Source organism: Branchiostoma belcheri, unplaced genomic scaffold (assembly GCF_001625305.1).
Source record: "Branchiostoma belcheri isolate BF01 breed outbred unplaced genomic scaffold, Haploidv18h27 scaffold47, whole genome shotgun sequence".
Taxonomy (NCBI): Eukaryota; Metazoa; Chordata; class Leptocardii; order Amphioxiformes; family Branchiostomatidae; genus Branchiostoma; species Branchiostoma belcheri.
The window spans coordinates 2437573-2450246 of NW_017804098.1; the positions used below are offsets into that span (position 1 = coordinate 2437573).

The window sequence follows — 12674 nt, forward strand, 5'->3', positions numbered from 1 at the left end:
TGGGAATAAATTATCATAAATCTTTTCCAAAACGCTAATAACCACCATCTTGTGCAGGACTATATTTTCCAGAAGAGATATAATTAACAGCCCATGTGATATCTTCCAGGATATTCCATTTAGACAGGCGTTAAAACTGATTAGATAACCCAACCATCTGTCGCTCAGGAAAAACGTCCCTGTCCGTTGTTTCCGATATCTCCACGTACTTTTGGTAGACGTTATTCGTCTAATCATCCTTTATTTGGGCTAATGTAGATTGTAGATTGCGTATTATTACCAGCACTCTTGAGTGGAATATCAGCAAAGCTCTTACAAATGGCAATGACATGTCTCTGGATTCTCTTTTAACATAATGGTTCATGCATTTAGAATTTTTGAATACCTAAGCTAATTATCTGTAACGGAATTGATTCGTCAAGACATTTCATGTATATAAATACCAAGGAAGACTCACAGTTCACGTGAAGAGTAGTGACGCAACGGTACCGGCTCTAGTGATTTTCTATGCAGTGCACTTTTTTTCAGTGCTCACATTTATGATAAATCCGTATATAGAAACCCAAGTGCAAATTGCAGTTCTAGCAACCTGAGTTGTCATGTAATGGAATGCTCCACCGATATACATGGACCGAAGATTCTGATTAAGCATTCATTGTACAAGATTGATCAATTTCACGGCGTTGACATTAATGTTTAACCGTGAATCGTGAAGGCCAGTTCATGTATTATTCCGACAACAGGCGTTGTTGAAGTGCTAGGTGGTCTTCAGTACTCGAGCGGACACGTTTGAAGTGTTTCTCATGACATTGAAATTAGATTAGTTAGACAGCCAGCAGTCGAACAGAGTATCTTATAGGTGCTTCTCCAACCAATACATCAACTGTTTTTACATTCCTACATGTATACATGAAACGCCTTTGGTTTTGGTGTTATAATTTTTTTATCAGGACACGATATGCGAAAAGGGCCCTGAGTCCAGTACCTCATCCACGTCCTCGTACCTCTAAACGTCGTTCCTATGACTGGGCTCACTGGATCATTACATTAGTGTAATTAATGTTTTCATCCCTACCCAGTATGTTGAGGTACACGTGCCTCTCTTGCGTTCCTGCAGCTCCTAGGAAGACGGTGACGACGTACAGACCCTCGTCTGATGAGTCTGCTTTGTTGATCTTGAGCGAGGCAATGCCAACTAAAGACGCCCTCCCTTCTAGCGGACCGTAAGAGTATTTCTGTGGCGGATAGAAGGCAAAGACTGCTGTCCGCTCGCCACTTAACCCTCCTCGGACCTGGACGGTTAAAACAAAAGCACCATAAAAAGTGGTGAACATTGATGCACTGGTGAACCAAATACATTAAAAGACAGATGAAGTTTCCGTTGTTTTCAAGGCCTAACCGTTTCCAACAAAGGTGATAGAAATAAATGATTCAGTCTGTAGTCATGGCGCTTTCGGACTAAACTTTGACAAGCCAGTTCCCGCCTGATGTTTACAGAAATATCTACATACAATTCTTCATTTGGAAACTGGCGTTGTCGTAAATGCCATGAGTCCATGAGAAAATTCTGTTTGTTTCCCTCTTTCTGAGACCATGGTGCTAGGTTAAATGCCATGTTTTTGATCAGAAATTATCTGATCAACTCATCCGATGAGTTCAAAGTGAGTAAAAAGGGATGCGGCAAAGAATGCTGTCATTGTGTTTAAAGGAAAACCTATGCACACTACTGCATTAAATATTGCAAACCTACCTAAATTTCATGACTGGCTTAACAAGAATAGAATTTTAATTGATTCTCTCTTGAAATTTCAAATTTCACATATCAAAATACGGCATCAACTATGATAAATATTGAACAGATAATTTCTTATCAAAAACATGGCATTTAACCTAGCACCATGTCATCGGTTAAATCACAGCCAGCCATAGGTTGAATATAAGCACCTTAAACGTTGTTTTGCACATATCAAGTGCACAAATCTATTTTCAGTTAACTCCATAAACCAAATTCTGCTCGTGCCATCAGAAATATCTTCCAGATGGTAATGTATGGAAAGTTTCAGCGGTCATACATTGACCGCCTGCCCCTCCACCAGACCGTACTATCAATTTCCTGTTCGCCGAAATGCCAACGACTTCGTTGACCTACTTCTTCCCTCGAAATTGCATCAATATGAGTCTTACAGAAAGTAACGCCAAGGTCATGTGGACATTGATGGATGCGGGTATTTGCAGGGGGAATTTTCTAGAATGTAATGTGAAGCCTGTATTTTCTCTTGAGGTTTACTTTATTGGATGGTCAACCGGAATGGTGAATATTTGGCATTACCGCCTTATATGTTATGATGTAAATGCAAAATTATAATTTGATACTGTATTGCAGACACCCAAAGATCTGCTGGGATATTATAAACACAGGCAGTACGTGAATCAATGATTAAGTAAGACTAAGAGATGTGTCTGTAGTCTCCAAGCAGATCTTTGGATGGCTGCAATACAGTTATTGTATCAAATTTTTCAGGCAGTATCCAATACGCCACCGGCCAAGGGTTACAGGTGCCCCAGAATATGCTTGGAGATGAAATGTCAAGGTGAGCATTTGTAGAATAGATCACGTGGTGATGGTAGTGGTTTTTAGGTGTTTGTGAAAGGTTTTGGGTGGTGGATGACTTAAGTTTGCCGTCTTGTGTTGTAACTGACATTGTGAAAATCTAAAATACCTTACTCCACGTGACAGATATCAGCTTATGACCATTCTCATAGGATGCCGGGAGCGTCACGGGTTCTCCCACAATTCCATTCACCGTTTCCGGTACTGTCAGTCCAATGTCCTCACAATAGCAACCTGTGGGGAATTAGTTTGAAAATATATGTGAGAAAAACAACATTTTGTCCACAAATGGTCAAAGAGAGATATATCAAACTCCATTAACAATAGATAAGTATTTTTGCACAGGGAATATTATAAAGTATATTTCAGGCAAAACACACACACTCATGTGCACAACTCAAACACAACCTGTTTTGAGATAATTTTATTATCATCATTTTTCACAGACACAAAAAATGTCAACGAAATGGGTTAGGGATGCCAATTCCAGGAAATTATTTTACTGCGGAAGCCAAGGGATCCTTTTCCAGTTTGTTATTATTCCGCTAGGTGACGTTTATGTCATGTGTAGAGCTTAATAATTTCTCTTACTTAAGTCTGAATTTCTTACTTTATGGAGAAAATATTCATTTTCATCCAAAGTCGGCATTAGTTGATGCATTATCATTCCATAGAAGGAAGTGTGCAAATACGCATTTATTCCATTGTTCTTATGCAAAATTATATTGTTAATCTTTGATAGCAGTAACCTGATACAAAGCGCAAATAATTAAAGGAAATGCAAATTATATGATACTTCAACTGAAAAAAAAGAAGTATTCGTATCTTTACAAACCGCCTAATTTTTGTGCTGACATCTTTTCTAAACTTATGAAGTAATCCACATTAATGACAGGAGGCCTAGGCGTTTTAATGCGCTAGAGCCAGAAGAAATTGTCTCACTATTCCACTGCCAGATAGATATCAATTCCCAGCAAATCAGACAGAGAATAATGTGATGACGCGCCTATCTCATGCACAGGATATTCCCTCTGTTACACGTCCTATCGTGTTTGATGGTATCTATAATTGTACTGACTACACAGTGGGACATCATTATGAGATAAAGGATATGGATGTGCAGTAGCATCTGCAGTCAGGTAACAGTCTTTTGCCAGTTTTGTCATCGCCTACATACGAAGTATAGCCATAGTTTTAAAGTCTTTAAAGAGTATAGGCATGAATAAAATACGCAAATTTGTCTGTTAGAATATCTATAAATATATATATAAAACATTCAAAAGAAGTGAACTACAGGTAAATTGACGTTGAGATATATTTACGAAAAAATATATACGAAATAGTCTACGAAAGTGTCTCTAACTGCCTCTTGCCTAATACTTCATTCAGCTGCGTTGTTGTATCTTTCAAACCCGATATGGTGGGTCGTACAAGCTGTTTTTCATGTGCATCCATTCTTACCGCCGCAGCGCAGTTAACACGTAGCGAAAGGACTTTTTCGACTGAAGCGTAAATGTCTTCGCCTCAATTTGAAAGTAGGTCTGTCATATATATATTGATCAATTTAGCTACCGGATTCTCTATTCATCTTGATTTTAAGTGAGAACATGTGAGTTGATTAAGCCATGACAAATCAAATCGTAATATTCATGTTAACAAGAAAGTTTGTATAAGAATGTGTATAATACAAATGATATAACCAATCATATTTCACGGGGATCTATTTGCTTCTTATCTGTATCTATCTACGTGAAACGGAGAAAATAAATCTTACCAAAGGCAAAGGCGGCTGGGATTGCTCACTTCGCGCACATCTGCTGTAATAGCTTTTCATTTTATCTGCGGCGAGCTGCCGTATATGTGTGACCCCAGGATAATGCGAACGTCGATGGAAACCAAAAAGGACTGTCTCGTCCATATGGTATACAATCCGTATTGTGTAGTTATGATGATAAAATACTCCTCAAGTGTTGTGTACAATATGCCGCAAGGGAACTGGATGAAATGGAACATCAAAAAAAGATGCTATCACGATGTTAACATACAAATTCCCTCAACTTTGTCGGTTTCTTAGATAATGTATTTTTTGGATTTGGTATAAAGACATTAGGCTGTATATTTTCAACTGCAGCATTGCTATATCTCATATAAAAGAGGAAAAGGACACACGTTCTGATGCATATTAGAGTTGAATTGATAAAAAAGCTGACACTAACTTTCTCTGCACTCATGTGCATTGGTAGTGCGGTAGGTACCATTATTAGGTTGCCTAGTAATGCCAGGATCTGGATACAGCCCGTAATTTCCCTTGATATTTAAAAGTCAGCAACATAGGGTCGTCCGACGGACGTCACAGGTACAGCTAACCGGTAGATCTCTAATATCCTTCAGATAGCTATACCTAGCGTTAGATGAGTTCTGCAGTTATAATGTGAATGGTAGATTATATATTGACATTATTATATATAACATTGAGAATCAATATTCAATATCATTTTGTTCTGAAAATAAACTGACATCTTAAAAGAAAGACCGTGTAACGACCGTACTAATACTTATAATACTATAATTATAATATCTTCTATACGTTTATACAACGCTTAGTAGATATTGGCTAACTGTGTATCGATGTGATTTTTGTTCATGCATTGCAGACTTCCTTTGCTACAATGACACTTTTAATGAACTAACAATATCAATAAACGTCGGGGACAACGATAACCTTTAAATCAACAAACCTCTTTTACGTAAGTCTGTATGACATGGAATCGTATTTTGACGCATGGAAATGTGCAGATTAATAAAGCAACAAGGAGAAGTCGTAGACATCACCCCTCCATGAAATAGCTTGTTATTTTGTAATCTTTTGGTGTATTTCAATAGAGATATTATGAGTCAAACTGTTATAGAGTTTGCGAATATACTACTGGGGATGGTACCCAGGCTACATTTGCCTGTACATGTAGGTCAATGACCAGACAAATGACCTGCAGACCAGACAAACAAGATTTATTTTCCTGCAGACTCTATAGGGGTAAAAATAGATAGGGCTGCCTGGGTCTGACCTGCCAGCTGGAGGTATAAACAAAAACACTCTGTCCCAACTTTTGGGTCAAACAGACCATCCTATTATGAAGTAGGGGTGAAAAAGTGAAAATCCTTTTAAATCAAGCAATAAAAATATGCGACAACCTGCTAATGCACTCCAAAACACAAAGAGACTCAACAACTACTCTCTCTCTCTCTCTCTCTCCCATAGCTTAGTCATCCGTCGGGGCAGCATGATGTTTGGCCAAGTTCTTCCACTGCTGGCGGTCCTCCGCCAGTCTGGCCATCTGGTTGGCTGTTACACCAGTCCACTCTTTTAAGTCTGTAATCCATGACCGACGGGGACGTCCCCGCGGCCGTGCGCCTTCCACCTTACCCTGGAGAACTGTATGTGACAGTGTGCCTTTGGCCCTAGACACATGTCCGAACCACTGTAACTTTTTCTTCTTAACTGTGGCCAGGAAGCTGTCGAGTGGGCCTTGCAAGGTGTAAATGCGTTCCATGACCTCTTTGTTTGTAGTGTGTGATGTCCAGTGAACTCGTAGCAGTCTGCGATAACAGTTCATCTCAAACGCATTGATTCTCTTCACTATAGCTGCATTCAAAGTCCATGTCTCAGCACCATACAAGAAAATAGATAGCACAAGACAACGTAGTAGGCGTATCTTTGTTGGCATGGAGATGCTATGACTGCACCAGATGTGTTTTAGCTTTGACAGTGCAAGGGTTGACTTGGCAATCCTGACTTTCACCTCTTTGTCTGAGCTGCAGTCTTCTGTCTGGACAGAGCCGAGGTATGTAAACTCACTGACCTGCTCCAGTTCTGTGCCTCTGACTGTGACTTGGCCATTTGTATCAGACGGACCAGATACAAGGCATTTGGTTTTCTCCAGACTAATCTCCATACCATACCTCCTGCTTGTGGAGTCCAAGCTGTTGATCTGGGATTGCTGATCCACTCTTGACCCATCCAGCAAATCCACATCATCCGCAAACTGGAGGTGGGTTATGGTGCGTCCTGCCAGTTTGATGGGTGCTACTTTTGGTGCTAAGGCTTCTCTCTTTATGTTCTCTAAGAATATATTGCAGAGTGTCGGAGAAAGAAGACATCCCTGGCGTACTCCAACTGACGTAAGGGAAGCAGTCACTGAACTCCCCCCAGTCATGACTGTGCTTTGTGATGCTTTGTAGAGCGCTTCAACGCACTTAACAATCCCCCTGGGTAATGTTGAACCGGCGCATCACTGCCCAGAGACCGTCCTGCCATACTCTGTCAAAGCACTTCTTGTAAGTCCACAAAAGTGTGGTAGACTGGTTTCCCGAGCTCTCTGTACTTTTCGCAGATCAGACGGAGATTGAAAATCTGTTCAGCGCAGGACCTGCCTTTCCTGAAACCGGCTTGCTCTTCAGCGAGTATTTTCTCAGCCTGTGGTTGGAGCCGGTTCAGGATGACCTTGAGCAAGATCTTGCTTGGATGAGAAATTAGACTTATAGTGCGGTAATTCTGGCATTGCCTTAGATTGCCCTTCTTTGGGAGAGGGATAACTATGGAAGTTGTCCAGGCCTCTGGCCAATTACCGGTTCTAAGCACATAGTTGCAAATCCTTGTATACAGTTTTACAACTGGTTCTCCCCCTGCTTTGAGTAGTTCTGCTGGTACATTGTCTATTCCAGGTGATTTTCCCATCTTTAGTGCTTTGATTGCTGCTGTAACCTCTGACTCAAGGACTTCTGGTTCGTCATCTACTTGCGTTTGGTAGGTTCTAGATTTTAAATCTTCCAGTACACCTTCCTCTGCAGTCAGTTGGTAGTTGTACAGTTCTTGGCAGTAAGTTTTCCATCGCCTTAGTATGTCTGGCTTTGTAGATAACAAGCTCCCATCCGCATCTTCAATGCATGTTGTCTGGTTTCCTCTCTTCTGGGAGAGTGACTTTATTGTGTGGAATGCCTGTTTTGTGTTGTTGCTTTGTATGCCAGATTCAATTCTCCTGCATTCCTGTTGAATCCATTCTTCTTTGGCAGCCTTGACTGCCTGTTTCACTTCCCTATTTGCTTTCTGATATTCTCTGTTTTTGTTGCGGGATTTAAATCTGTCTCGTTTCTTCCTTCTCCTTTCATCACACTTCTGGAGTACCTCTTCATTTATCCATGGATGTTTTACGTGTCTTGCTTTCCCCAATGTGAATTTGGCAGCTGCCTTCAGGTTTGTTTCTACCTCCTTTGCCAGATTTTCATCCTTAGTGTTGTTGTCAACCAAAAGAGGTGTAAGCCTACGCTCAGCTTCTACTTGGAATGCCGCAAAAATGCTGGGTTCCTTAAGTTTTTCTACGTCGTAGTGGATTCTTCCATTACCCCTTTTCTTTAGTGTTTTTAAACGAACTTGCAAAGTTGTCATCACTAAGTCGTGGTCGCTCCCAACATCCGCACCTGGGAAAGTACGGGTTCTCGCTAGGTTTAGACAAGGCAGGTGTTTTCTGGCAATAAGGATAAAGTCGATCATATTATGTGTCCTGCCATCTGGTGAATGCCATGTTGCTTTCCTGCTGAGTTTGTGTTTGGGAAAAGTATTAGCGAAGGCTAATCTGTGATATCTAGCAAACTCTAGCAGTCTTAGTCCTCGGTCATTTGTTTTTCCCAGACCGTGTTTACCAACTGTGCCATGCCAATCCTTATAAGCATCAGTCCCTATTTTTGCATTCCAGTCTCCGAGCAATATAGTTATGTCCTTCTTTGGCACACTCTGCATTATATTTGTTAGGTCGGCATAAAAATCATTCAAGTCATTATCGCTGGCTTCACTTGTTGGTGCGTACACCTGAATGATTGTGATGTTAAAAGGTTTGGCATTTAAGCGAAGAGACATCAATCGGCTTGAAACTGGTTTGTACTCACTGACTGCATTCCTCGCCCGTTTGTGCACCATTATTGCTGTTCCTTGTCTGTGTAGACTTTCATGTCCGCTGTAGTAAATCATGTGGCCTTCATCTGTGGTTATTTCTCCGGTACCTGTCAGTCTTGCTTCTGCTATACCCAGAATGTCCCACGTATAGTTCTTGAGTTCGTGCTCCAGCTGTTGTATTTTTCCTTCAGCATTTAGTGTTCTTACATTCCATGTGCCGATTCCTAGACCTTTTCTGCGTAGTTGCAGTCTCTTTCCCGCTGTAGGTTTTGCGCCTTCCTTCCGGTTTCCAGTGGACCTCGCTTGGTTTCTTGTCATGCTGACTCATCAGGCAGTAAAGTAATCCTTGGTGGTGCCTATCTCCTCTCCAAGGCTGCGAGGGCCGAGGTCACAAAGATGGTAAGGTTGATGTCCAAAATAAAAGTAAACTGTTTGTAAACTCAAAATGAAAGCATCGGTTCCAATCCCCAGCCCATACATGGGGTGGGAGGGGGGTGGTGTGAGGTAGACACTATTGTTGAGAAAATACTATCTAAATAAAACCAAAACAAAGAAATGAACACAGGAGTACTTTAAACCCTGTCTAAGGTTTACAGTTACAGAAATGTAGGCCTACTGGGGCTACCCTGACTGAGGATTGCATTGGATGGCATCCTCAGTGCAGAGCACTCCCCAAGAAGGCAGCCATCTTAGTTGGTGACCTCAACAACTACCCACATACCAAAAATCATACCAAACCATCCCCTAGATTTTCCAAACATTCAACACACAAGTCCAACGTTAAACATTTTGTAAATATCAAACGCAAACAGCTAGGGGACCCAAATTTAAACCACTAAACCATGGTAATAACAACTACATGCTACCTTAATATCGCACAAACAGTCCATAACGCGAAAACAACAGAATAAAAAAATTAAACTGCAGTACCAAGGTCAATCACCAGGGGCTCAAAGTCAACCTACACAATCTCCAAGGCCCCATCCATCAATCTGCCAAATATCGTACAGTTCCTTCTCACCGATCTTCAGATATCAGACCAAACATGAAACGGAGTAAAAACAGTACCCCCATTTTCATGGAGGGTAACAATAGTGACTGAATAGTGTTGCGATGTGCAAAAATACTGCAACAGAGAGAATGTGTGAAATCAGAGGTTCGTAAACATGTTTTGAGGTTCATTGACATACATCCAAAGTCAGTGGATAAAATCCTATTTCTGCACAGCTTGTCTTGGATTGGGTTGTTGAGCAGCCACAGCGCGGAGAGGAAAGATTTAATTTACTGGCATTACAAACCTAGGAGGAAATTAACGGTGCGATTGCTTCGGATTCTCATCATAGACGCGATGGGATTGGGAGGGACTAGAGCAAATTAACATTCAATGGTCAAATAGATACAGAGCATTTTTCTCTATGAATTTCCTACGGCTATGCGAGCATTCGATTGGACATTTCTTGCATATAGCAATGTTAATGAATCATCAATCAATCGTTAATCAATCATTTTGTCAGCTTTGGTAGTATATATAAAATGACATTGGCATTTTTATGGCTTCGTAGTTTGGTGAAACATATTGTGTTCTTTGATGTTTCTCCTTCTTCTCCTTCTCCTGCCATTTCTTTATTTTAACGGGATTCAAATTTGGCATGGAGGTAGAGTGGGCAAATACCCACAGATTTTTTTTCATTTTTTGAAACAGGCAAAAAATATACATTTTGGGACCTGGAGCCCTGGATCTAAAACCAAATTACCTGTAATTTGGTATAGGGATACCTTGGACACATGTCTACAGAAAGGCATTCAAGCTTTTGACATACGTCACTTTAAAACTGTGTAAAATAGGGCTTTTTGAAATGTACATTTTTGGCTCCTGTGTCCTGATATTACCTGAAATTTAGTATTGGGATACCTTGGACACATGTCCTAAGAATTTTATTCACACCCATGGCATACACCACTTCTAAATTGTGTAAAATAGGGCTTTTTGGCTATTTCCGGACCAAACATGTACATTTTTGGCACCTGTGCTCTTATATCAAAACCAAATGACCTGAAATTTTGTATGGGAGATCCTTACATACAATCCCACAGAACGTTTTGAATGCTTTTGGCGTGTGTCACTTTAAAATTATGTAAATTGGCCTTTCTTGCTATTTTGACCACAAATGTACATTTTCTGGCTCCTATGCGCTAATACGAAAACCAAATGACCTGCAATTCACCATAAAGGTAACTTGGCACCAAATGCTCAGACTATAGTGTTCACTATTCAGATTCAGCCCTTTAAAATACTTTTTTTACCTTATTTTGAGTAAAAACAGCCATTGTAGCTTGAAAACCCAATTCCCCAACTGACAGTTCTAAATAGAACACTCGGGACATTGGAAGATTCCATTGCTGCATGGGGGTATAGACTATTGGAACACTTCATATTTTGGTCAGGGGTGATTTAGGAACAGTCCATTTGTGCGGGAGGGGTATAGATCCATTTTGGGTATAGATCCATCATTTCCTGTCTAAGGGGTGTTTCACTCCATCAGATATTACCTTCTTTACAACACTTTCTGTGGACGTTCTGGCACACGGAATAGCCGATTCACTGGCCAAATGCCTAAGCAAATACTTTTGAGTTAAGTATTCTTGAAGATCATGCATTTACAGTGCATGCCTTACAAAATGTTAATGTTGTATCCATATCACCAGACAGGTCAGTAGTTTAAAGTACTTTTCAACAAGAACAATATACCGTAATCAAAGTTTTGGCAATGGTCAAAATTTAAAGAAAGTATCAAAATAGAAATATTGACAATCAAGTCAAGGTTTTTAAAGTATTAATTTAAAATGCTCATGCACAGCAGACGCCACCATTAAAGCGTTCTATGAGTATCGGTTCCACATGGTCCACAGCAACTACGTTAGTCCCTTTCTATGTCATAAAGAGTTCGTTCACATTTACCACTGGCCTGACTTTATGTGTAATTAAGTAACAACTTTCGATTGACATTATAAAAAAACCGTTGCGTAATATGCATACTAACATACGTTATTGATATATAACCAGGGCTGTATGTAACTTCTAGTATCCTTTTACTTTATCCTTTTACTTTATCCTTTTAAATTTTTGTTTTTCTAATTCCCGAGCTTTGCAATGACACAGGTAGATTTTATGAGCCAAAGTCAAAGAGAAATAAAAAGAAATCAATCTCGTAATAATACCTTCTGGAATATCTGGCAAATCCTCTACTCCGTAAAGGTGCCCCCTAAAAACATCGATCAGCTGCCGCTATCCGTTTTGCGATGTGGGTTGATGTGGAGGGTAAAGAGGTACACGGTCGCACCGGAGAGAATCACTGGTGTGGGGACAGCAAAACTACACCTGTTTTACAGTCAAGCCATGTTGACCTGATTATATAGATGACATCCTCTAGGAACCCAAAAACCGATGCACATGAATAAAAAAAGTCTGGCAAAATAAAAAGCATGCGCGCGAGTATGCCCTCCATATTATCAAATCAACATGGCCTTACACCGGTTGTAAAAAAATCTATTGGCTTATGTACATTGTATTGTTCACATACTAGCTACTTGACCACTTGACATTCTTTACGTTTTTTACATTGACAGTATCTGGTTAGGAAAGCCGCCTACCTGCTTTGTTGATACTTAACTTTTTCTACACGTTGAATATTTCCACAGCTTGAACAGGTATGCATAACTTAATCAAGAACATTCATGGCACGCTTCCAGTGAACGGAAGTAGCTACTTATATTATTTGATTGATGCAATTTATGCATTGAGAAGACACGAAACATTTAGACCTCTACTCATTACACTGGTTTGTGTGTAACTGTATACATAATGCATACTCGTATAAATGGTGGGGTGCCCTGTATATAAGATCAAATTATATCGATGCGTATGTCATGGTCATCGGTAATAGTTATTAATGATAATTGAAATAATAGCAATTGTTGTGGACACTGATATGATGGGCAGAAATCTTCCTTCTGCGTCACAGGGTTCCGAGTTCGAATCTCGCCCTAGGCATCAACATTCTAAACCCCATACACACTTGACGTCTAAAGAGGATTACAATAATTAAGAAGCTTAAC

At 40.2% G+C, this 12674-nt stretch overlaps 1 protein-coding gene across 1 annotated transcript in view; it reads right to left on the minus strand.

Moving 5' to 3' along the window:
• The window catches only part of LOC109479134, a 25386-nt gene extending 18561 nt beyond the window's left edge, over positions 1–6825 (minus strand). The window contains exons 1-2 of the mRNA XM_019781002.1: positions 6406–6825; positions 1076–1292 (exon numbers count right to left, since the gene is read on the minus strand). Coding sequence (XP_019636561.1) covers positions 1076–1292; positions 6406–6825 — 637 coding nt within the window. The remainder of the gene's footprint in view (positions 1–1075; positions 1293–6405) is intronic.
• Between the last annotated feature and the right edge of the window lie 5849 nt (positions 6826–12674).